Below are 27,167 nucleotides of genomic sequence, written 5' to 3'. Positions count from 1 at the left end.
TGATTTTTTTTTTATTCCTTCTGTGCTTCTTCTTTATAAAACAAACCTTCAGAATAAAGTTGCATTTTAAAAGAAAGTTCAATCTTACCTTCTCAAGCTTGGTGCGAAAATCCACTGCATTTTTGTGGTCGTGGTACTGAGTGACATTCTGCAGAGGTACATCGAGAAAGTTAGCAACTGTTATCAGTCCCATCTCTTCTATTTATGTGTGCACGAAACCACAGAAAGTCGTTATCGATTTTAGGATCAACCACAGCGCCGCCACACATGGCTGCAAAAAGTTTGTAGTAGCTCCATCCTCCAAATGAAGGAGGAGAACTTTAAAAGCATGCAGTGATGTGGGATTTTGTCCTTTTTACAGTGGAGTTTGTGCATGTCTCGTTTAACATTTCCAATAAATACCACCCCGGTTAAAACACCTACTTATAACTTGCTAATTTGTTACACATAGAAGGCGTTTGCTTCCTGCACTGTCTGCTAAAGTAATCCATCAAGTGGAACACTTACGCAGCCGTGGGCTTGCAGGTCGGTGCTGATGCGGTGGAGGTTGGTCTTTAGCCGGTGCATTTGGGCATGGTCGTTGTTGGTGTGGTGCAGGATGTTGGTCAGGTAATAGTCCAGGATGTTGGCGTGCAGGCAGCAGATCTCCAAGTGGTGCTAAAGACAATGAAGGGAGATGAGAGGTCAGGCTGTTTCATCGTCTTGAGTGGACATATTCAGAGTACTCTGTTACAAGTACTGCTTTCAAGTCAAAGTACTGATACAAAGAAGCTGCTTAAAGTTTAGATTACTCACATCTTTAGTATTAACTCTGGGTATCACTCTCATACTGGTGTCGTCCTCGTCGTCTTTCGGCTGGATCCTCTGATACTGCAGAGACACAGAGACGTTTATTTGGATTTTCTTCATTTCATGCATTCAAGTTGAGTCAAAACAGGATCCTAAACGCTGATGGTGATGGATAATCAGCCCAGTTTGTTTTTCTCAAATATTGAACTGAATCAACTTGATTTTTAATTGTGGTTCACTCAAATTTTTTTCCTCTGGTTGATAAAATCCCTTTTAAAATGTGAATCAATGCTTAAAACCCTACGGAGCAAGATTAGTGCCAAATTAGTAAAACATTTATATGTATCAGAGATGAAATAGGCTTCCATTTATATTTTTTTGTTTTAAAAGTGGTTAAGTTTGTGCAGCATGTGGGTTAAAGTGAACACATTTACAGATTTTAGCTCCTGATTGCAAACTGTGGAGTACAAATAGTGCCAAAACTATAACCCTTTTTTTATTTTATATTTTTTAAATAATTATATATACTTTAAAGTTCAGTGTGAGACTTAAAGCCAAAATTTCTGGATTAAAGTTGATGCGTCCCTTTATATTTTTTTACCGCAGTCATTCATAAGGCAGCAGTAAATTTGAAGAATATCACCACAATTTTTTTTTAAATGCAGAATTTCTCTAATGTAAAACTACATTCAAATGTAATTCAGAATTATGTTTCTGTAACATGTCTCAAATTTACAATCAAATTGACTACTCACATGTTCTGACACTTGCCCGACGTCCCGATAGGTCTGCGGATGTCTGAGCACCGGGCTGAATGGACGGTCCACAGGGTGTGCCCGAGCCTGCTCGTCCCAGCCGAAGAAAAGCAGAAGGAGAACTGCAGCTGCAGCGGGACGGAAGAAGGAGGCGACAGTGGCAGTGTTGCGCTTCATAGTACAGGTGGATAGGTGTATCTCAGTCGTTTTAGATTGCAGAGAGAGTCTGAGAGTTTCAACCTGCAACAGAGAAACATATGAAATTAGAACAAAGTCCTGAAGAAGCTTCACCTTAAAGCAATAATTTTGCTTCTCAGAGAGAGCCCTGACCTGTTAGCAGGTGCTGCTGTGGAGAGAAGGCAACTCTGAGACGTCTTTTATACACCTCAAACCTCCGCCCCCTCGTCAGAATGTAGGCCATCAAAAAAACCTCATCAAACACACACGCGCACGCACGCAGGTCAGTGTGTTTACTGTCACACAAAAAGGAAATTAACTCTCACTCAAGGTGTGCTTGCGCAGGATCAGCAAAGAGACATTAATTATAGTTATCCAGTGACATCATTTCCTTCTTTCAGTATTGGTGTGTGTGTGTGTGTGTGTGTGTGTGTGTGTGTGTGTGTGTGTGTGTGTGTGTGTGTTGTCGTCGTCCCTGGTGGATTAAGAACTGGAATTTACACAATTGCTTGGAAGAAAAAGAAGAAGAAAAAAAACACGTCTAACCGGTCTGTGACACCTGTTTAGATGTTGCTTTATTATCTTAGTATTATGCAACACTTACCAAAAAGCGCTGACATGCAGGCTGGGTAGTAAAATGTTTTAATAAATCAATTTAAATAAAGCTGTGGAGAGGCTTTGTTTTCTAATGTATGCATTAAGATGCAACAGACATAAGAACTCCAGGACAGAGCAAACGCAGCCTCTCACACTCTGTGACAGCATCATCCTAGCTTTTCATTAGCAACATGGACATTTTTCTAAGTTTATGCTTTAAACTTGCAGCATCTTCTTCAGCCGGATGGGCCGCCATAAACAAAAACTCGTTTATAGAATTCGTCATTCAACATTCACTTCAAATAGACCAGCTTCTACAGATATTACACACATTTAAAGCATGACTTTTCATCATAAATGGTAACATGGTTTCAGTCCTTGATAAAAAAATATATATATATTTGCACCTAAAATTACATTTAAGGAAAATGTGTATTGTATAGAAAATCTTCGACTTCAGCTCACATAACTCTTAATATTGTAGGAGTATCAGTATATGTTTAAGACATGGTTAAACACTCCCAGGCTGCACCGTCAGATATTAGACCTGTGATACATGGTGAAAAATTGTGTATATTTTAATTAACAAATTAAGAAAAAAAATACAAATTAATGCATCTTTCCATCCACTAGAATAGAATAGCCTTTTATTGCAACAAAATTGTGAGCACTCAAACTGCTGGAATAAAATATATTACACTAATAGATTCAAATGAGTTTATTAATATATATAACACAAACTGCATATAAAAAATAGCCATTTTGTAAGGAAGAAGACTCCCTACTACTATTTACATTATAATCTGTATAGCACTTTAGGAGCACCTTTAACATGATTAAAAAGCACCTTATCTAGCACTTTGTTTAGCATCGCACTTTAAGCATGGATTTGCACAGGAGAACATTTCCACACAAGAAGTTTAACTATTTATTGAATATTTTTTGGGTATTTTAAAATCAGTTGGTAGCCTTTGTTTCAAGTCCTGTACAGCTGCTCCTCATTAAGGACTGTGGTGGTTGTCTGTGAAAAGGTTGTGACTTAGAGAAAATAAGGTTTACCAGTAAGGAGAACTAATGGAGATGTGTGTGCGGAGGTCTAGAATTAAAGGGGGCGCAAAGAAGTGATTGTAAGATGTGATTACTCACCTGTGTTTCCTGTGTTCTCTCCAAGGTGTTTGGGCAAATGTTTCCCTGGGGGTCCAGACACCATTTAAAGGTTCTGGGAGAGACCGTGGGTTAAGTGAGTGTGGGGAATCTTTTGAGCTCATCCTCTGGAAAATATGAGATACATTTTAGTCTGGATTAAAACAGACTGATAACAGCTAGCCAAATAGCAAAGCATGGCTAAAACTTGATAAACTAGCTGAAATATATTAATCTTTTTGAAGAATATTAGCATATTTTAGACATAGCTGACAAAGCCAAAGCTAAAATATGCTCCTTTTTACACAAAACAAAAATGGATTTCGAGTTTTGAGCAAAAATCTAACTTTTGTTATCTATTGCTATGAAAATTTGCTTTTTTTTTTAATAATAGCTGTTTATCAATGCCCTATAATCTAAATGTAACTATTTATTTATTTGTTTTTAACAAAATCTGCATTTGTAGCTATTTTTTTAGTATTAGCTAATTTATTTTTTAACAAGATTTTGTAGCTGTTTTAGCTTTTATATATGTTTTAGCAGCAGCAAACCTTTTTCTTCTGCCTGTTTTGCACAAATTGAAAATTTATATAAAAGGTCAGAATGGAGACAATTTAAAAAAATAAAAATAAAGAAACTCTGGGGAAAAAAACACTAGTTTAAAAACTTGACTTTATTTGTCCTGCAATAGTATTTAGCCTTCTTCTAATTAATATACTTTGGTAACTGTCTAAAAGTATCTGAATGGAAATTGCACCACCAGCTTAAGTAGGCAATAAACATTTTTTTATTTTAAACATTTCCTTTGAAAAGTAGGTCACGTTTTGTGCTACATTTGTTGGAAATTTGATGACAGCATGCTTTAGACCATTATTATGCAACAGATTAACAACATCCTTTCTCAGGGTGTGAAAGAGAATATTACCTGCACATCCATGTTTGCAAACGATATCCCCAAGGGAAGCTTATAAATAAACAAGTAAATCGGAGAGAATAAAAAGGGCCCCTGAGTCTATCCCTGGGGGACTCCATGACACACTGGACCATTAACATTGGCTGTGTCTCTGTATCAGTGAGACACTGCTCCACAATCTAGCTCCAGATCAAGGATATTGTAATCATGCCTTCTTCCAGTGGTTGAATAATGACCTTGGGTCATGTGATAGATGCCAACACCCAGTTCCCCTCAGCGCTTACTGAATTCTGGGATGTTATATTTTCCGTCTTTGACATGAGGGATCAAGTGGCCTGCTCCTTTATCTGGTTTCTTTTATTTTGTTGGCCGTGGGTGTGAGAATGCCTCCAAAACCGATGATGGTATTAAGACTTGCAGCTAACACAAAGGTGCTGAGTGTATCAGTCATCTGTTGACAATTTAAGACTTTTATAACAGTAACAAAAGTAATATTTTTCTGTTTTTACCTTCAGCATTTTCCTCTGATAGCTGCTGAGTTTGTTGTGAAATAGAGGAGCTGTGCATCAGATGAGGCACTGCATCAGCCTTACATAACAATTTTGACCTGTTGCAACATGTTTTCTTTTTTTTTGCAAAACTGCAAACACAATCGCGTTCGAAGTGAATGACATCTCAGCAGAACTGCTGGGAGTTTTGATACAAGTCCAAGGATCCAAACAGGTTTTTTCTATGCATTTAAAAATAACCAAGGAAGCTGCTCCAGAAGCTGCATTTATTCTAAAAATCTGCATTTGCTGTTTGTCATCATTTGAAAAAAAAGCTTTCCTAACTACTCATATCAATTCATATCGTATCAAGCAATTTATAGCACAGAAAAGATGTATTTTGTTCTTAAAGGAATGGACCTACAGGGAGTGCAGAATTATTAGGCAAGTTGTATTTTTGAGGAATAATTTTATTATTGAACAACAACCATGTTCTCAATGAACCCAAAAAACTCATTAATATCAAAGCTGAATGTTTTTGGAAGTAGTTTTTAGTTTTAGCTATTTTAGGGGGATATCTGTGTGTGCAGGTGACTATTACTGTGCATAATTATTAGGCAACTTAACAAAAAACAAATATATACCCATTTCAATCATTTATTTTTACCAGTGAAACCAATATAACATCTACACATTCACAAATATACATTTCTGACATTCAAAAACAAAACAAAAACAAATCAGCGACCAATATAGCCACCTTTCTTTGCAAGGACACTCAAAAGCCTGCCATCCATGGATTCTGTCAGTGTTTTGATCTGTTCACCATCAACATTGCATGCAGCAGCAACCACAGCCTCCCAGACACTGTTCAGAGAGGTGTACTGTTTTCCCTCCTTGTAAATCTCACATTTGATGATGGACCACAGGTTCTCAATGGGGTCCAGATCAGGTGAACAAGGTGGCCATGTCATTAGTTTTTCTTCTTTTATACCCTTTCTTGCCAGCCACGCTGTGGAGTACTTGGACGCGTGTGATGGAGCATTGTCCTGCATGGAAATCATGCTTTTCTTGAAGGATGCAGACTTCTTCCTGTACCACTGCTTGAAGAAGGTGTCTTCCAGAAACTGGCAGTAGGACTGGGAGTTGAGCTTGACTCCATCCTCAACCCGAAAAGGCCCCACAAGCTCATCTTTGATGATACCAGCCCAAACCAGTACTCCACCTCCACCTTGCTGGCGTCTGAGTCGGACTGGAGCTCTCTGCCCTTTACCAATCCAGCCACGGGCCCATCCATCTGGCCCATCAAGACTCACTCTCATTTCATCAGTCCATAAAACCTTAGAAAAACCAGTCTTGAGATATTTCTTGGCCCAGTCTTGACGTTTCAGCTTGTGTGTCTTGTTCAGTGGTGGTCGTCTTTCAGCCTTTCTTACCTTGGCCATGTCTCTGAGTATTGCACACCTTGTGCTTTTGGGCACTCCAGTGATGTTGCAGCTCTGAAATATGGCCAAACTGGTGGCAAGTGGCATCTTGGCAGCTGCACGCTTGACTTTTCTCAGTTCATGGGCAGTTATTTTGCGCCTTGGTTTTTCCACACGCTTCTTGCGACCCTGTTGACTATTTTGAATGAAACGCTTGATTGTTCGATGATCACGCTTCAGAAGCTTTGCAATTTTGAGACTGCTGCATCCCTCTGCAAGATATCTCACTATTTTTGACTTTTCTGTGCCTGTCAAGTCCTTCTTTTGACCCATCTTGCCAAAGGAAAGGAAGTTGCCTAATAATTATGCACACCTGATATAGGGTGTTGATGTCATTAGACCACACCCCTTCTCATTACAGAGATGCACATCACCTAATATGCTTAATTGGTAGTAGGCTTTCGAGCCTATAAAGCTTGGAGTAAGACAACATGCATGAAGAGGATGATGTGGACAAAATACTCATTTGCCTAATAATTCTGCACTCCCTGTATATACAGCAGGATGTACTCACCCTTTCATGCTGTTCATGCCACACGTCTCAGTGTCGCAGCGTAACTTTTCACACACTGATGGATGCAGACGCCATGACATCAAATCTAATTTCAAGTTCCATGTTTGGAACTTCACAAATTAGAGGTTAAGCAACCAAAAGCCATGAGAGACGGCATGCTCCTACGGTATTGATTTGTCAGTGACAAGGGAGCCCTGCAGGGTGATCTTCGCCAACGGATGTGGTCTCTGCTGCTGCTTCTCTAATGACCTCTGACATCAGCAAGGCATTTTCTCCCAGGGAACTGCTGCTGATATTTTTCCCTTTTTCAGGCCTTACTCTGTAAGCACTACAGATGGTCATGTAGGAAAATCCCAGCAGATCACTGAGACCTGTGCGTATGACACCACCAACCAAGCCACTTTCTTCCTCATGCCAATGCTCAGTTTGAACTCATCTCTACATGCCTAAATGAGACAATTAAGATTTTTTTAGGTTCACCTAATAAAGTGGCTGGAAAATATATATTGTGTTTTTTTGGTTTTTTTTATTGGATCACTTTTTATTTAAATCTTACCCAGTGACCCAATGAGTAAAAAGGGAAAAATGCTCTAATCTGATCTAGAGGAAAAATTACCCACCATGCAGGTTATTTTTCCTCTGTGCAGGACTTTCACAAAGTATGATGACATCGCAGGAGAGCTAACGCCCACACGCTCCTTCAGCTTTACATTGTTTGCTCTGTGCTGTACATTGTTATGAGGGGAATTCAGTAGCTGCTATTCGCTTGTTTGATGTTTTGGTATATCCATTGTGTTTGTACAAAGCAAGCTGCTCGGTATTGTATCCTCTCTGACTGAAGGAAGTGATTTAAATATTTGCTTTTCCTCCCAGGGTGACATCACCTCAATGCTTACAGAGGAACAGACCATTAAAGAAGAGACACTAGGTGTGGAAAAAAAAAAAGGTTTTCAGGAATTTTTCTGTTCTTTCCTGGTTTAATGAAAGTGACTAATATAAAATCAGACATTTGACCTGTAGGAAACAAAGCAACATGATTGATTCATAGGAACCTTTTTCATGCCAACCTCAAAAGAAACTTCATGTTTTTAGCTTTATTATTAGTAACAAAACATGAAACAAAAAAATAAAATTCTCTGTGTTATTGTAGGTTTTTACCTTAAAATAAAAAGCACAACTTTTGTTTGTGATTTGGCGCTATGTAAATAAAATTGAACTCAATTATATTGAATCTATGTACAGTTGTGTTCATAAGGAACTAAAATAAGCTGTCGCTGTGTGTCCCTTCAAAGTGTGTCACTGTCACGACTTTGGTGGAAACTTTTGTCCGACTGACCGGTCTGACCTCATTCCCTCAAAACCTGAGGAAGAATTCATGCCTGTTTCACACCAACATGTCTACATTTTTTCAAAGGTTTTAAAGTCCTGGAGTTTTAAGGAAAGTCGAGTAAAAGGAAACAAAATTGAGTCAGTGTATTATCATTTTCATTTGTATTTCTCTCAAAGGTCAAAGGATTACAGTAAAATCAATAAAACACACGATTATCGCTCTTATTTAAATTAATCTATAAAAACCTCATCCTGACTACATTAAAAAACATGCTGGGTCATCTCTTCCCCCAGAAGTCCTCCCGTCTCTTCTGAGCGCGCTCCAGAACGGCAGACGCCATGGAGCAGGAGGCTCCAGAGCGCCATGACAGCACAGAGACCCTGTCGTCTGGGTAACAGATGCAAAAAGAAAAAAAAAGTCAAATAATTGTCATTTTAATTAGAAGGAGTTTATCTTAAAAGACATTTGGTTCACCTTCGTCTGAGCCACAGCCTCCGCCCGGACACGGACGCTCCCTGAACCTCAACCCCAGCTCACCTAAGAACATGCACAACAACCAGATTCATTGATCAGTCGCTAGCAAAGACACACACACACACACACACACACACACACACACACACACACACACACACACACACACACACACACACACACACACACGCACAGATTGCCTCCTGTGGTACACTATCTTTCCCTGTGTTCAGGTCTCTATATGAAATCCGAGCTGTTGAGAAAAATGAAATCTGAAAAGAAAATGAGAAGGAAGTGAGGAGCGGAGGGGAAGGCCAGGCCATCCGCCTGTCTGCAGCAGGAGGAGCTGCTTGTATAATAAGATAAGATAAGATAAGATAAGATAACCTTTATTAGTCCCACACGTGGGAAATTTGTTTTGTCACAGCAGGAAGTGGACAGTGCAAAAGTTATGACGCAAAAATTAGAATACAATAAGAATAAATACAGTACACAGCTGTACAGAATAGAATAAAATAATATACTATATACAGTAGAATAAAATAGAATAAAAATATACAATAAGATAAAAATAGAATACAAATGCTATATACAACTGAGTAAAAATACAACGATGCCAGGAAAGATTATTGCACTTAGTGTTATTGCACATGTGTGGATGTGTGTGTTTGTTCAGTTAAAGTCTTTGTTGTGGAGTCTGACAGCAGTGGGGAGGAAAGACCTGCGAAATCTCTCCGTCCCACACCGTGGGTGCCGCAGTCTCCCACTGAAGGAGCTGCTCAGTGCTGTCACAGTCTGCTGCATGGGGTGGGAGATGTTGTCCATCAGGGATGACAGCTTAGCCGCCATTCTCCTGTCACTCACCACCTCCACTGGGTCCAGAGGGCATCCTAGAACAGAGCTGGCCCTTCGGATCACCCTGTTCAGTCTCTTCCTGTCCCCAGCAGAGATGCTGCCGCCCCAGCAGACCACACCATAAAAGATAGCAGAAGCCACCACAGAGTCATAGAAGGTCTTCAGGAGTGGGCCCTCCACCCCAAACGACCTGAGTCTCCGCAGCAGGTACAACCTGCTCTGCCCTTTCCTGTAGAGGGCGTCTGAGTTATGAGTCCAGTCCAGTCTGTTGTTCAGATGAACACCAAGGTACCTGTAGCTGTCCACAGCCTCAATGTCCATACCCTGGATGTTCAGTGGTTGCAGTGGAGAATGCTTGTGCCTGCGGAAGTCTACCACCAGCTCCTTGGTTTTACTGGCGTTGATCTGGAGGTAGTTCAGCTGGCACCAGTCCACAAAGTCTTGAGTCAGTCCTCTGTACTCCTTGTCGTCCCCATCAGTGATGAGGCCGACTATTGCAGAGTCATCAGAGAACTTCTGCAGGAAGCACTGGGTGGAATTGTGGGAGAAGTCTGCAGTGTAGATGGTGAAGAGGAACGGAGCCAGAACCGTTCCCTGTGGGGCCCCCGTACTGCAGACGACCCTGTCCGACACACAGCCCTGAGTCCTCACATACTGTGGTCGGTCGGTGAGGTAGTCCAGGATCCAGGTAGTGAGGTGATGGTCCACTCCAGAGTTCTCCAGCTTGTCCTTCAGAACCGAGGGAAGAATAGTGTTGAAGGCACTGGAGAAATCAAAGAACATGATTCTCACAGTGCTTCCAGCGGTCTCCAGGTGAGCGAGGGAACGATGTAGGAGGTGAATGACGGCATCATCCGCTCCAATGCCAGGCTGGTAGGCAAACTGAAGTGGGTCCAGTGATGAGCTTGTTAGGCGCCGAAGCTGAGCCAGGACCAACCGCTCCATGGTCTTCATCAGGTGGGATGTCAGAGCCACCGGCCTGTAGCTGTTGAGGTCCTTGGGGCGTGAAGTCTTTGGCACTGGTACAACACAGGAGGTTTTCCAGAGCTGTGGGACTCTTCCCAACCTCAGGCTCAGGTTGAAGAGGTGCTCCATCACCCCACACAGTTGGTCCGCGCAGGACCTGACGACCCTCGAGCTGATGCCATCTGGGCCCGCTGCCTTCTTGCCATTAATCCTCCTCAGTTCCCTCCTAACCTGGGTGGTTGAGAGAGACAGGCTGGAGCCTTGTGTTGAGTGTGTATTGGATGCTGTTGTTGGGGGTGGGGAGGAGTGAGCAGGGTGAATAGAGGAGGTGTGAAGTGTCTGAGGTGGAACAGCAGCAGTGGGGGTGGGTGAGTCTGCAGCCGATGTTGTAGACTGTCTCATGGCTGAGTCAAATCTGTTGAAGAAATGATTCAGTTCATTTGCCCACCTCACATCCCTCCCAGGCAGAGAGTTCTGCTGTTTGTGGCCTGAGATGGTTCTGAGGCCTCTCCAGACTTCACCAACGTTGTTTTGCTGAAGCTGGTTCTCCATCTTCTGCCTGTAGCTGTCCTTCCCATTCCTTATCAGTCCCCTCAACTCTCTCTGCACCCTTTTCAACTCCTCTTTGTCTTTGGATTTGAAGGCCCTCCTCTTCTGCTTGAGGACAGCTTTAATTTCTGGGGTAATCCAAGGTTTGTTGTTGGAGAAACACCGTACAGTCCTGGTAGGTACGGTGTTATCCACACAGAAATTAATATAGTCAGTAATGCATGTAGTAAGGACTACATGCATACAAGTAATCAGGACTGAGGAGTAATTCATAAAAGTGTGCCAGTGTTACACCACGCTCTCCACATTAAATGTAACACTTTTCATGTTTACTCAAAAACTGCCAAAGCATGTAGTTCCTCCAACTCCTCTTGAGGCTCCAGCAGTCAGTCAGTCAGTCAACACAGGCTCACATGATAAAAATCTGTTTACAGCAGAAATAAACATGTTCACAGCCTGATACAAACACTGTTTTATCTCTGTAACTATTGTCTTCTTTCATAACAGATCCACAGGAGCTGAACCTTTATTTAGCTTACCCCGGTTGAATTGAAGGCCTACAGTCTGTATTATTATATATATATATATATATTTTATTTTTTTAATTATATTATTATTATTATTACTATTATATTGGCCTCTTTGACTGGCATGTATTTTATTGATTGAAAGGTGCTAGCTGTCTGCTAGACTTCACCTCATCTAACTGGAGTCACTGAACTCTACCTCTAGACCATGTTTGTGCTGTTGATGTTTTTTGTATTATTTTTAATACAATTATCTGACCAATAATATGACTGCTGTATTGTAACTGTGCCAAAAGATCGTCCAAGAACTCGGAGCTCCAGTTTTGATGAGTAAGTCTATGCTAACTAGCCAGCATTAATTATTGGCTTAGCACTCCAACCTGTTGCTCAAACACAGTCACTTGCAGCTACAGAGAACAACAACGTGGTAGCCAGAATGCTACATTTAAATCTCCAAAGTGGAGACTCCATCTTTAATTTACAGTCTCTAATGATTAACCTTATGTGTAATTTCATGAAGGAAGACCTGTAATCCCTCACCTCCCTGCTCACTTGGCTATTCAGCTGCTAGTCTATTCTTCTTTTTCCCATACTGCCAAACTTAATGGTGACATCATTGGTTTAGTCTAATCATTGTCTCCCTCACATTCTGTGAGCCAATGAGCCTTCATGCTTTCAATCTCAGCACTCTTCTATCAGTCTGCCTGTCAGACTGAGACCTCCCTCCCCATCTCTTCTTCACCCTGGTCTAACCACTGGAGAGTTTATTACTAAATTCTGTTGTGAGATAAATCAAGTTGAACTCTTCCAAATGATCACTCCTCACTGAACTATGAACAGTTTATGAATCGTATGTATGAAGGTCTGAGGTCTCATCCGCTTGCTGAGGGGATAAGAACATGGCAAGAGGTCTGAAGAAGACGATGATCTCTAATCCTAACACGGTTTTGGAGGCCACTTCCAACCCTTTAACACAACTTGATCCTGATAGGCTGCAGGAATACTAATAGACTGAGTGACCAATCAAAACTTAGAGGCAGTTTATATAAAATGACACCTTATTTAGAGCAATCCTGCCTGCTGATGAGCTTGTACTTTAAATCTGTTCTAACTGCTCAGTAACAGAACTGGTGGCTTTCTCCAGGTCTTTCCACACCACTGCACAGCCCAATCAAGTGCCTTAATTCCAGTTCTGATGCTCACCGTTGTGCTGAAAGTCCGGGTGTCTCAGGGTGCCCTGGAAACCATGCAGCGGGGCCGGGACAAGAGGCGGTGGCGCTGCAGCAGGTGAAAGTGTTTGCTTCATCCTGATTGGTCTAAACGAAGGGCTGGAGGCTGATTTGTGGTCATGGGCTGGGCTATAGGCGACAGCGATATTGTCTGACCACGCTTCCTTACGTTTGGCTGGTGTTTCTGACCCTGCTGCCATGGAAACAGCCAACCCACATCTCTGAACACAGAAAGAATCACATCAGTGTCACAAGCCGATATCATTTAAGTTCAGATGATCTATACTTTCATCACTACCTGATGTTTGAGTGGAGAAGAGCCATCAGTGCTCCTCAGTTTCCCAACCAATATAGCGCCTCCTGCAGGACAATCACAGGCATTAATGTATTTATGTGCTGGCAGTAACATCTGCTCATTTACACCAATTTATTTATGACTCTACCAGCGTGGCTTTGCATGATTCACAGATCACAATAATCCTTCTTTATCTTACACAGGGCCTTAGTGCGGACCCTCAGTTCATTCTCTGTCTGACAAATTCTGTTTTAGCTCCTCTCCCTTTAACACACTCTTCTGATTGGTAAGCCCTTCGTATATAGGCTCTTTGACATCACACAGCCCTAAAAGCAAAAAAAAAAAACTGTGATAAACTGAGCTTCTGGCTCACACTGACTACTTGACTTCATTACCTGAAACATTGGTCATGTTTAATAATAAAATCCATCAGTAGAACAAAAGATAAATGTCAAAGTAAGTAATGGGAATATGCATAAGTCTTTGGGATAAAAGAATGAGAATTACAGCTGACAGATATCAGAGGTTTTTTTTACGTGTTGGTCTTTCCTCATGGATTCCGATGAACTTCAATCCATTCAGAATGTGTAATTTCAGTTTAGTTAATATTCTTCTCCCAGGTCTTGGCAATCGGGAGACAAAACATGACCACTCTGCTTTTCTACAACTGGTAGGGTTGGTGTTGGATTCCTGACGACTTGGACCTCAAACACTTAAAAAGCAAATAAAAAGCTCAGATAGGAGCCAGTGGGTTTAAGATCTGGTAAAAAACCTTTTTAACCTGCATGCAGTTGATGCCAGATTAAATGTGATTAGGTCACAGAACTCGAACTCGACTCGAACCAGCTTAATGTTACAGGTTACACTGCATCTATTTACTTATTAAATATGAAATTTATCTATCTAATGTGAAGGAAAGATGTCTGCATACCAGCAGCAGGGGTGGTCAGGTCGTGATGAGTCCTCTGAACCGGCTTCATTTTTATCTCGGGAGTTGGCAGCCTTCCTTCCTCTCTATGCGCGCGCGCGCGCACACACACACACACACACACACACACACACACACACACACACACACACACACACACACACACACAGTTCCTGAGAATGAGCGAGGCTGCTTTGATCTGAGTGTCAAACTTTTGAGTCACTGTTTTCTTCAGCAGAAATGGAGCTGAATCGAGGCCCTTCTGTCTCCTCTCAGACGTCACGTCGGTTTCATGTGAAGTAACCAGCTAATGCTAACAGACGACTGAACCTTTAAACCAGCTGCAGCAGACCTCATCTAACCTGTGGGTCTGTCCTGGTCTTTATGATTGATGATGTCATTCCTTGGTGCTGCATTTGATTGGCTGTAGTGTGTTCTCATCTACAGAGAGGTGACAGATTGAAGGGAAAAAAAACAGACGAGTATCCAGGATCTCTGACAGTTTATCCTGGTTTTTCCTTTCATTTGTCACCAGCCTCATCAGGCTTATTTCCTTTATTTTTCTGGATAACTCAAACTTCAATCTGACCTTTTAAAATAATTTCTTCTTCTATTTTTTTCTCATTTTTTATCAATAAACTCCTGAGATTATCTGTCAAATCCAGTAGAGACAGTCCCTCCATTACTCCGCTATCCTTTCACAGAGAACAGTGAGAGAAAAGAGAGACTGTAAAGAGGAAACTCACTCATCTGTAGTTTCTTCTTCTTCCTGTTTTTCCTCTTCTTCTTCATCTTCTTTTTCTTCTTCCCCCCAGGCTGTACGGCGTTCAGCAGGAGGTCCCGGTACGGCTTGTTTTTTTATTCGTGTGTCCTTGCTCATTTGCTGTGTTTCTGAGCCTGCGATGGAGGATCTCTTACTGGAGTGACTGAACAGACGACAGAAATCAGCACAGAGCAGCGTTCAGTTCTTTCTTTTACTTCTAACCAGCTGCATCTCTCACCTAGCCAGGTCCAGGGGCTCCACACAGGAAGTGCTGTAGCTGTGGCGGTCAGGTGAGGAGTCGGGGGGAAAGCAAGGGGAGGCAGGGTCATTAGCTGAGACCGTAGTGTCCGTCGGCTCCCACAGAACATTGTGTTCGGATACCAGCTGGCTCAGATGGTCTCTGGAAAAGTTGGTCCCCCAGGCGCGATGACGATACAACAACGCCTTCTGCCTCAACTCCTTCACCTGGAAACAAATAAATGGATCATCCCACCTTCTAAGGAAGAAGTCTTTATTTCCAGACATTTTTTGCTGGCTGTAATAAGCAGCTCATGGAGGTTAAGACTGTAACTGAATTCCCGTAAGAACTTAGTTGGATAGCTGTTTTAAAGCATTATCTAAATGAACTTCAGATAACTGGCCACAGACGCCAGTCGGTCAGAAACTGTATGAGTATCAGAACTGTAAACACTGTGTGCGCGGTGAGTCTGACACCAGCATTATGAAGTTTGCGGATGACAATACAGTCATTGTGCAGAGATGAGGCAAGACTGGAGGCCAGGTGGAAAATAACCTTTCTCTAAGTGCAGATAAGATCAAGGCATGTACATGTGTGATCTCACCTGGTCTTGCAGCATCCAGCAGCTTCTAAAGAAATCACAGCACAGACTTAACTTTGCTGAAGAAATTTGGAATATCGGCCAAAGTCCTTAGCAACGTTTACAGATGTGCAGTCGCTACCTCAGTCACAGTGCAGCTTCAGAACAGGAAGACTTATCTCCTGCAGCTCAGTACATCTCAGGAGCAGCCTTGACGTCACTACAGGACATTTACACCTACAGGATTGTAGGGAGTGTCCATAACATCGCCTACCCAAACTTCTGCCCTTCAGTATATGCTACAGTGGTCTGAAATCAAGGGCAGACTCCTGAATAAGACAATCAGTACTGCCCCTCTCCTACCCTATCACTGCTGTAACTATTATTATCTGCTATTGCACTTTCTCATTTCTACTTCAATCTAGAAGTTTTCAGTAGAAAAATTTACATTATCTAATACTGAAAGCAGAAGATCAGGTGAGGAGCGAGACCAGGAAAATGGTTGTGATTGTTTCACTGGGATTCATCCTCCAGGTTGAGGCTGTCGGTGTGGAACTCTTCTGTAACGTCCTGAGAGGTCAGACACTCAGAGGAAACGACCAAACTGTGGTGCACTTTTCTTCCCATGACTTCATCCACTTTCAAAAATCAAAATAAAGATGATATAATCCAGACATGAATGGTAAATGGGCTGGTACTTACATAGTTCACCAGTGTGTGAATGTGAGAGTGAATGAATAGTGGAATTGTAAAGCGCTTTGAGGGTCTCGAAAAGCACTATATAAATGCAATCCATTATTAATATTATTATTATAGTGCCTTTCAACTCAATGCTCCGTGCTCAAAGCACTTTCTACCACAGATTATTTTTAGAGCCTAACTCCTGCGATAAACGAGGGACCACTGTATTAATATAGAGATCCTCCAGATTTAAACTGTATTACCCTTCCAGGACCTGAAGCTCAGGAAAGCACTCCACCAACAGCCAAATCCATCTGTTCTCTGATTGAATTGTTAAGTTTGTGATTGACATGACATTGACCAATCAGCTGAAAGGAAGAAAAATTGGGTCAAAATTTGTGCTTGCAAGTTGAAAGTCACACACAGCCAGGGAACTTGAGCGCAGAGTTTTACACATAGTATTTTGCTTTGTATCTGTAAGCAGACCTTAACGAAAAAAAAAAAATTGCAACTTGTGTAAATATTTTTTACAAACAAGTACAAAATATTTATGACCACAATTTGAGCCCATATTTCTATGCCACTGAAAAGTAAAAAACACCAGAGTGCAGTGGTTTCAACTTAACTTCCACACACATAGGTCACCGCCAACCTATCTAGGGTTAGGGTTCACTTCCAGCCATTTCTGCAAGGCTTTGAACACGCATATGGAAACGCTTTAAGCAGAAAACGTTAAAGTTGAAATAAATGTTAATATCTAGTTTTTAAAAATGTGCTAATTTAGCATGCAGCTAAAACAAAACTTAACTGTAACACTTGACAGGTTCCTGGTGACCTCAAGGATGTTAACTGGGTTAATTAATTTAACAAGATTAATTTGATGAACTTTTAACATTGCTGCCATTGTACATTGTTTTCTTTACTCTGAAGTTTGCATAGGAATGCTATGAAACCCCCTTATGGTCACAGAGGGGGATTTCTTTTTTCTGGATAATTTCTCTGTTTACTTGAAGTAAAGTTTCCATTGTCTGTGACCACATAAAAAGGCTGAGATACAGCATTGTGTGTTTAGCAGAAAACTGCAGCTGTTTGTGACCACAGCGCGTAGTTACTGTCTCAGCTGTGACTGTCAGGTAGTCAGGTAGTCTTCACTGACTGTAACGGTGTTTGGTGTTAATATCCTAACTGGAACACATCAGTTAAAGTCTTAGTGGAAGCTTCTGTATCCCTGAACTCCTGTGGTGTAGTGCTGACACACCACAGCTATCAAACAAGAACCACAGCTTTAAACAGCACGGACAGATACTTCCGTGACAGCATACAATCGACCACAAATGATCTTTAAGTCTGAGCAGTAACCGTAAGCAGCCAAAGCCTCGGCAGCTTTATCCTGCCTTCTAAAAAAGGCAATAAGCAAGAAATGCATCATGTCACATCATCAGTCCTTTCTATAGCATCTGCACAGTGGGATAAAGGCAGGGATAAAGCAAAAGGTTTTGAAGACGGATGCAAAAATTATGTCAAAAATATTCCCTGTTAGGAAAGAACTTTCTAATTGTCACTCTAAAGGAGCTCCAACAAAAGCAGCAGCTACAACAATATTTCTTAATACACTTTATACATTTACATTAAGACTGGCTGAAGATAATTTCAGTCCAGCAGTTACTCACCAGACTGCCTTTAGAGCGTCAGGGTTGCCTGAGGCAGCTTCCTAATGATTTAGCACCTCCTGACTTTTCTTGTTGATGTCAAATACACTGTTATCAAGGTGTTTCTACACAGGACGAGGTTAAAGCAACAAGACTGACCAGGAACCACTGGATCCCAAACAAATTCAACAACGTATAGAAATAACCATTAGTGACTTTGGTACCTCTCAAAGAGTCTTGAACTATTATACCTAAAGCTTGACAGTGTTACATTCTGAAGAGTTTTTTTCATGTAAAGGATCCTAAGACCATCCCCCTCTGCTGTCTTTGACTACCAACAACATTAGACCCTCAAAAAATTCTACAGTTTGCAATCTGAGTACAAAGAGGAGCTCAAACTACATAGGGTCATGCCATGCCTGAGTCCCTTTCATTCACTGCTAAACTTTACAGAGGCACATGTTCAGTGTGGTGTCCTCTTTTGTTGGCTCATACTGCATCCACTGATCCTGAGACCCTCCACATCTTTTGAGCCTTTTTAGAGACATGAAATCTGATAAATCTGCACTTCAGCTTCAGCTGATTGTTTCATATGTGCTCTGAGAGGTATAATAAAAACTCAGAAAACTCTGTCAGCAGTCCAAACATTTCCAGATCTGTATGTGCTCCAATGAACCCTTCTGTCCTAAAAGTTATACAAAGATGACAAATTTAAATACTTGCATGTTGACTATATTGTGCAGCCTGACAGATTCGACAGTGAATGCTGCAGTCCAATCATGCCCAAGTTACTTGGAACGCAGCAACATGATGAGGCAACAAGAGCATGTGTGAATAATCGGAATAGAGTGGATCAAAAGACAACACAAATTCGTAGAAAGTGTGTTGGTTGGTGCACGTGATTGGCACATTAGCAAATTAATGAGTGAGCAGGAGGGAAGTGCTGAACAACAAGTTTCCTGCAGATTTATGGGAAATGATTTAAAGGTTTGCGCAACCAAATGTGCATTTGCTCAAAAGTTCTTCCGCCTTTCTCAGATCATGCTGGGATCAAAAGTTAACAATGAAGCTGCTAATAAAGATGCTGATCTGCTCTGATTGTGTAATGTGTCACAGTAGATTCTTGTAAAAAGTCACCCAACCCTGACCCCAGCCCAACCCTGGATAACCCTGACCCTATTCTGAAACCTCAGAATGTTTCCAGTCTGAACCTAACCGAGCAACCCAGCACCAGTAAGCCTGACGCTGCACCTCTCTCTGACAACTGTCGCCCTGATGAATTCACAGCTTGTGACGCCAGCCGACAACTTCCCTGCACACACTGGAAGTTTTTGAAGGCCACCGCAGGCTTGGAAAGCTTAACCAGATGGTTACACCTCCCACAGATTCACTGATCTTATTTTCACTGAGCAGCTGTTTCTGTGTGAAAGAATCTGCAGCACAGGTAGCTTTAATCTTCTACTGACTTTATTAGACAAAACCCTCAAAAATATACTCCTGAATGCTACTTCACAAAGTTTCCTGTGAAGAGTGGAGGTCTGGTTTTAAGAGGGCGGAAATTCACAATCAAACCACATTAAAAGACTTTTGTAAATGCTTGCTGTTTACAGCCAGTTATGCAATACATATGTTAAAGAAAGGGACAGAAATATGTGCCCGACGCTGTAAGATCGGTGTACATTTTGACCTTGAAGCACCTCTGTAGTCGTGCGTGGGTTATTTCCATTTATAAATGGAACTGGTCTGACCCACTTTAGATCAAACTAGGCTGCATGCTGCCCACGAGCAAAGATCAGTCTGATGCCCCTGGAATCAAATATAAAGTCAATTCCGGTTGTTTTGGTCTTTTTAAGTGTCAGACAAACTTCTGACTGACAACTAGTTAGCCAGCAAGTGTGCAGAAAAGATGGTGATGGTGAAAACGCTTTATCACTGGACTCCACACCCATCCTTCAAACAGTTAGGCCTTTGTGCAGCGTGTTTTTGTAGATACTTGCCTGCAGAAAGGCCTTTTCTCCAGAAACCCACTTGCGCTGTGTAAGCTGAATGCTGATTGGTTGAGGAGTAGGAAAAGCCAAAATAGCTACCGCAAGGTTGAAGAGGAACAGGAGAAGCTCGAATGAAACGTCAAAGATTTAAAAAGACAGCATGAGACATAGAGACAGCGGTTGCAGTGGACACGTTCACTTTCACTTCAGATCTTTAAAGAACTTCACTCTTCTCTGTAGCTGATGGACCAGCAACACCCAAAGCTGGAGCGGCCCAAAAGCCAGCTGCACCACAGACTCTGGGCACTGCCTCCATCAGGCAGCAGATGCTCTCTGCAGGGGAAGCAGGAGCTCACTATAAGAGCAGCAAAGCAGCAGCATGGATGGAGCTGCAGGAACAGCTTCAGGAAATATTCAGTTGAAACAGGAGAGTTTAAAGTGTTTCATGTTGCTGTGACAACGCTTTCCATCCATCTGGTAGGAGCATACCTGTGTGTGTGTGTGTGTGTGTGTGTGTGTGTGTGTGTGTGTGTGTGTGTGTGTGTGTGTGTGTGTGTGTATGACTAAGTCTGACATGTTTCCCTGAAATGAAGCTCTGTGGTTTCACTGCTGACACTAGCACTCTGGTTTTCTATCAGCAACATACAAACACACACACACACACACACACACACACACACACACACACACACACACACACACGCAAACACGCACACAGAAACACACACACACGCACGCACACAGAAACACAAAACAGGAAAACACACACTCTGTTCAGGCAGCATTGAGGGTGATCAGTGATCAATGCTGATGACTGGGGCTTACAGTTAAACATGGTTAAATACTGTTTGAAACACTGAATGTTAAACACGTTATTTTAAATCCTCCGGTGTGTTTGTCCGCTGCTGGATGGTGGAAAATGTCAAATTCAGAGTGAGGGGAAGCTGTGTAACAGTGCAGAGCAAGCACCCAATCTGACCCTGACTCAGGAAATCAGTTAACAGGTTGTGTGAAAGATAAGGAGACAGAGATGAATGGGAACGGTTTCAGGCATCTCCAGACACTTTCAGACCTGTCACATGAGCTCTCCTCAGTGCAGAGAACAAGGCACCGTTGGAGGCCCGACAAGCTTTGGTGTTCTCTGTGAAGGAAGGTTGAGCTGCACTGTGAGCAGAGGGCCCACTGTTAGAGGATGGGCACTGTGATTGGGTCATTTTGTAGGCTTTATTTCTGTAAATTTGTGGTTTTGTCAGTTTTGGTCCTCCATATAACCAGGTAAGAAACAAACTTTGAACCTCTCTCTTCTGTGCTCTGCTATGACCTCTGGTCAGTGTCTGATAGCGTCTCCACCTGCATAACTATACATAAATTAATATGTGTGAAACAGGCTGAGCACTGTGAACGGCTTCGCCGGATCCTGACCTGTTGGGCAGCGCTGTCCATGGCTCCGCCTCCCTCTGGGATCCTGCAGAGGGGAGAACGAAAGCTAGACTCATACTCTGTTAACATCCTGCCAGACACAAACAAACGATTTAATGAATTAGTTTATGAGCACAAAAAATGAGCAACACACACACACACACCTGTATCCTCTCCGCACTTGGCGCGGAGGGGGCATATCTCTCTGAAGAGCATCCCGCTGGAGGCGGGGCTTCTTCTGTGACTCCTCCTTCCTCCTCCTGGTGGTCTGTAGGTTGAAACAGAACAGATGTGTGTGTGCAGCTCATCAGCAGCTGTGGCTGTTTGCTTAAAGAGGTGTTACACTTAAACCTACACCATCACTGATTAATGGCTTTAAAGATGAGTAATGGTATAAATGCCTCTGGGAACAAAGGCTTTAAAAAATATGAAAATAGAGTACACAGTCAAAATGCTCTGCTTGGTCCCTTCCTCAACTCAACCTCTGCTTTCTGCTTATTTACAGTGACTTTCTTAGTCTGACATACATCCATTACAAAGTGCCATTATACTCAAATCTTAAAAAAAATCACATTTACAGGTCTTTGTGCTTGAGTCACACGCAGAAATCATAAAATTTCACAGAGCCGACCTCACTGAATGCATTCAGGGTTGTTTTAACTGACCTGGAGTCTGCTCTGCATGACCACTCCTGCTCATTTATGGCCCGAGACTTCCTGGAAACTGACACTCACAGGTCTCATTTCTCCCGCTTCTGTTCTGAAAGCAGAGCTTTTAACTGTGACACACTGGTAATGGAGTCTTATCTGCCTATCTGACACTCTTCTTCACCTCGCCAGCAACTCTGTCTGTCATACTCCTCATCTCTTCTCTCTCTCCTAGTCTCCTGCACAAAACCAATAAAATCTAACCCAGTCAGCCCTGGAGGTTGACGCTTGGCGGGACACAAAGAAGAATCGTCTTGCCTGCAGAACAGCAAATGAATGTGGGGCAAAGTCTTCCTACTGCAGAATTACATATAAACTCAAAGATATAAGACAGAAAAAAAAGACATGAACTGGTTTGGTTTCCAAAAACACTCGAGGATCCAAACACACCATTAACCAAAGTATAAAGTGCAGAAATCAGCATCAGGATGCCTCGAGCTGAGCCTCTACCTTTCACACTGCCTGTGCCAAGCAGAGGTTTAGGTTGTTGACCTTCAGGCAGAGGACCATCAGGTTGGTGTGTGACCTTCAAAATACTATGTGACTTTTCAGGGCATAGTTCACTACACTAAGTAGGTCTTCACATCTGCACACATCTGTACCTTGTATGTTTGGAAGAGCGGGACTCTCTGACCCTCCAGGTGTTTCCGAAGCCGGGGGCCAGCAGGTGGCGCCAGACCCTGGAAGCTGCACTGATACTCTGTTTTCATGGAGACAGGGTTTATCTTGAAGGGCGGGACAGACCGGCTGCTGGAGTGCAGCACCTAGAGAGCAGAAGTGATAATCAATCAATGAAAAGATCCACAGCATCCACAGGTGTGATCATCTCGTTTCCACCTTTCACTCTGCGCCCCTGTATCTGTGTTTAAAGCTCGGTGCTGACCCCTGCTGTGCACAGCAGTACACAGTGTGCTATCAAACCACCCAGAAACTCTGAGTAAGCAGTGGCATATTCATCAAAGGGTAAAATCTGTGACAACCACATATGATTACCACAGTAAAAAACTATACAAAACAGTTGATTTACACAGTATCAGCACTTTGTGGCATTCATGTGCGACTGATCTGATCAGAAAATGTTACAGAAATGAATGTTTGTGACTTAATTTTATTTCAGTTCCGGTTGTGAAATAAAAAACTTTACGAATAGAAATTCATTTCATTTCTTTGATGTGAATATTTTACTTTTATGAATGCTTCCATTTATTTAGATACTGTTTCAAATGACTCACTAAAACTGTACGTTTATCATTAAATGCACCACAAAGAAACAAGCATAATTCCTAATATTATCTATTAACTTTTTTACTCTTTTTCTTTAATTTTTCTATTTATTTTATTTCTGTGTTTTATTTACAGTTGTACACAGATGATAAACTTTTGCAACTTTTAAAAATAAGATGCTTTCATAAATTTAACGACTAATAAAAACAAGACAAAAAATGCAGCATGTTAGAAACTCTACAAAATGACTCTGATTGGCTGAGACTTTTATGAAACTCACTGTCTTTGAAATTATGATCTCGAACTAATTTACTGGAAATATATTTACAGTTTTTATTTTTCTTGCACTCGGCAGTTTTTATTGATCGGAGTGTGCTGGACACAAGGCTCCTCAGGGTAACGTCCAGGTCACACCTGAGGAGCACCGCATGTTTGGTTTATGAGCCGTCGGTGGGCCTGCTCTGCAGCAGCACACCTGGATCTGTGGGAGCTCAAACCTAGGTGTGCATCTGGTCTCACCTGCTCTGCAGTCAGTATGGGCGAAGCAGCAGCGGCTGTTGGCTTCTTCCATCCAAATTGTCTGTGATACTCTGAGTGTTTCCCTCCTGACCTTTGACCTCCTGATCTCAGCCCCACCTTTTGTCTCAGCGCATAATCAATCTACAGGACAAGAACATGACATGCTGTTGGATAGTCTTCAAAGAAACAATGAGGATTTGTCAGTTTTTGCAGACTTCACCTCAGCCCCTGATGGCGCTGGCTGCCCGTTAGCTGCTGTTGTCACAGACTGGCTGGGCTGTGGTTGGCTGTCAGGCTGCAGGGGACGGGGCTTCACTGAGGAGAAAAAGAACATGAAACTGCGTGTTGAACATTCAGAACATTAAAGGTCTGTCGGTCATCTGGAGCTGGTTTAGTTTCTCTTTGCTTTATGATATTTGAATCAGTCATCACGTAGCTGCTGCTCCATGTATTTACTCACCAGGTTTTCCATCAGCTGCCGGTTCCTCAGCAGGTCGTGGTCCGGCTGGAGTTTCCGGCTCTGTGGGGGATCCGGGATTTGCTGTTGGTGGATTGGGCTCTGGGGAGGGCATCCTCCTGTGGGCTGAGTGGCTCCTAAAACCTGGCAGTTTGAGAATCATCAAAATTTCCGGCTCGTTCTTTCACTGATAAGACAAACACGATCAAATGAAACATCCTGGAGAGTCTGACCTTTTAGTTAAAGCTGTTTTAGCAAAATGAACTAAACTTCAGGCTTAATCTGTAGTCAGAGAACAGTGTGAACGACTTCTGCTTTCCTCCTGCTGTTCAAATTGGCCTCTTTGTGGAGGCTGTTAGAAAGAGCAATGAAGGTAAACAGGACTTTGTGACTGAATGCAGTCATCCTTGAACTCCAGTGTGACGCTCACATTAAAGACACGTGTGCCACAGCTGGATGTCAAAGCTGGATCTGCAGCCTCTTCTACTTCATATACACCTTCATTATGCAGCAGCAGCATGAGGTTCCTACCAGCAGAGGGCGCTGCTCTGTGAGCCAGAGAGTGCTGCTGCTCATCACCTGGAGGATGGAGCAGAGAGGTGGAGGACTGAGCTGGGCCTAGAGGCCTCCTCAGGCGCTGAAGACCCGGCTCCCTGCTGACACCTGACAGACGAACATCTCATGTGTTCAACCACTTCATGTCAGAGCTCAGGTGCAGCTTGTGTTTGTTTTATTGTGGTGGTTTCGTGTTTCTTACCCATCTCATCGGAGCGAAGACCGGCCAACGGCATGCAGCGCTGAGGAGACGCATTTCTGGAGCGGGAAACACCAAAGCTCTTCTGATACTCAGTCTGACTCTACAACAAAGACACAGAGGTGCAAAGGCTCACAGGATGGAAACAGGTACAAGGTATGATTGAAAAAACTGCTGATCAATTAATCATCAATAGATTAATTATTTTTTAATATAAATATTGGAACTTGTTGCTGTGCAGGTAGATTTAAGGTCCTTACATCCACCGGTTAGTTTCAAAATAAAACTCTGCAGTTTATAACAGTTCAGCGCCAGTTCTTCACGTCTTTATCTGAAAAATCATCTTTCAAAATAAAAGCAGTAATATGGTGCACTCTTAAGCGAAACAGCTTCAGGTCGACGTGTTTTCGGTGTTGCAGTGAGGTGTATATTGTGTTGAATGATTTGGATGGTCTGACTTCATCGGATTAAATCCAGATTAATCCCTCCTCTGCTATCACATGCAGACTGAGGGTCAGGATAACTCATTGTGCAGCATCTGCTGCTAATGCTAACACCTGTTGCGTTGTTTACCTTGAATCGGACGGTCATGGCGCGCTTGCTGCTCTCCAGACACCGCGAGAAGTCACCCCTCTGTCATCACGCGACAGGTTAACTCGTTAACTAGTCGGTTAATGTGCTATAACTAGCTAACTAGCCTGACCAACATGCTGCTAACGACCGGCTCCGCTTCTCTCTTCGGACTAAATCACGGAAACAAGCTACCCCGGTTGCCATGGCAGCTTAGTGTCGTGCGCAGGCGCGTCCACAGCGGGGCGGCGTAGGACGGTGCGTCACTGGACCGACATATTGCTCCGGGATATCTTATGAAGGCAGAGGTCCAAACAGGGTAAAACCACCATTAAAGCACTTGGATGTGTTACAAATGCTACAGCGCTGTCTACGAAACCGGAAGTTTACTTAAATAAAAAATGTTTTAACTTATTATATAATTATGTATAATAATATATTGCCTAATATTTATTTTACAATCCTGCAGCTTGTAAACATCAAATTAAAATAACGTAATTATTTCAACACGTGTACTGACCTGTCAATCACGTGGCTCAAAGTCGTCAAAACGGCTAAACAGAAAACTGGACAGCTGTAGCTCAGATGTGAAGGTCTAATAAATGGGTAACAGATTCAACAGACAAATATAATTCTCATGAATTTCCTGGTTACATTATTTTAATTATTTCGTTTACGTAAACCAAGATTTAAGTCAGTTTAGTCGGGTTAAAATGACTATTATTTATTGTGATATTTTAACAGTGAGATGTCCCACAGGAGGTACTCACCTGTGAAAAATCATACCATGGTGTTTAGTTTTCTCCTACTGGAAAAGTCGAAATGCAGCATAGACATCTGGTATTTTATATAGAAACAGAAACGGACACGTTAAATCCAGCTGAAGCAAGTGCTGAAGAGACAAAACCGGCAGTTCCTCCAACGTCCACCAGAGGCTCCCATTTAAAACCATCCACCCTACAGCCTGGTTAAAAAAAACATGCTGCCTCTATTAACATTTTTCTTTTTAACAACAGCTTTGCAGAGAATTATGTTTTACAATGATTTATGTTCACTTCAGGCTCCAAAAGTGAACAAGATGGTAATGTTTAGGCTTCATAATGCAGGAACAGTTGACAGCATTGACATCACTAATGATTCAGGTCATAATCTATTAAAGCATATATTATTTCATTCATTAATCTTCAAACAGAGATTCTGATCTCAGTACCACCAGATCTGATGGTTCTTCACGCTGAAGATGTTACGGATCAGTCGGTCTTCTGTGGGTGACGGTAATGTGGGGTTTACACAAACCACTTGTTCACCACTTTGGTGGTGATGTGATAGATGTGATAGAAGTATTAGATCTTATGAATTCTATGACACTAAGCTTCTAGTTCCCACAGCTGCCACCTTCCAATACCCATGTTTCCCATGTTTCACACTGATGCACACTCCCCAACTTCAGGCCATGACATATATGCTCTTGATGCAGATCCCCAACATCTGCCTCCACATCCGCACACAATGCGGCTCAGGTGGTAGACCAGTTGGAAGATTGGCGGATGGTTCCTGATGCTGAACTCAAGAGTTTCCCCTGGTGCATCCATCAGAGTGTGAGTG

General features: G+C 42.3%; 1 protein-coding gene across 2 annotated transcripts; it reads right to left on the bottom strand.

Annotated features, from left to right (window-relative positions):
• Positions 1-8,467: 8,467 nt before the first annotated feature.
• Positions 8,468-25,583, bottom strand: saxo6 (stabilizer of axonemal microtubules 6). Of its 2 annotated transcripts, none has more exons than XM_085375730.1 (16): positions 25,566-25,583; positions 24,996-25,095; positions 24,770-24,901; positions 24,242-24,382; positions 24,002-24,096; positions 23,782-23,922; positions 22,641-22,802; positions 21,496-21,599; positions 21,335-21,422; positions 15,015-15,241; positions 14,760-14,939; positions 14,017-14,099; positions 13,089-13,150; positions 12,765-13,011; positions 8,665-8,727; positions 8,468-8,577 (listed from the first exon to the last, which is right to left on the bottom strand). In XM_085375730.1, exons 1-16 carry the CDS (start codon positions 25,581-25,583, stop codon positions 8,468-8,470), a joined length of 1,953 nt encoding a protein of 650 aa, XP_085231856.1. The 2 variants fall into 2 exon arrangements, with proteins under 2 accessions (XP_085231856.1, XP_085231857.1); XM_085375731.1 differs by lacking the exon at positions 24,770-24,901 and adding an exon at positions 17,283-17,303 and having other exon boundaries at positions 21,272-21,422.
• Positions 25,584-27,167: the final 1,584 nt, after the last annotated feature.

Source organism: Diplotaxodon limnothrissa, linkage group LG17 (assembly GCF_057381915.1).
Source record: "Diplotaxodon limnothrissa isolate DT_005_m linkage group LG17, D_limnothrissa_male_GT1.1, whole genome shotgun sequence".
NCBI lineage: Eukaryota > Metazoa > Chordata > Actinopteri > Cichliformes > Cichlidae > Diplotaxodon > Diplotaxodon limnothrissa.
The sequence above is the reverse complement of the archived record's forward strand: the minus strand, read 5'-3'. Positions and strand labels throughout refer to the sequence as shown.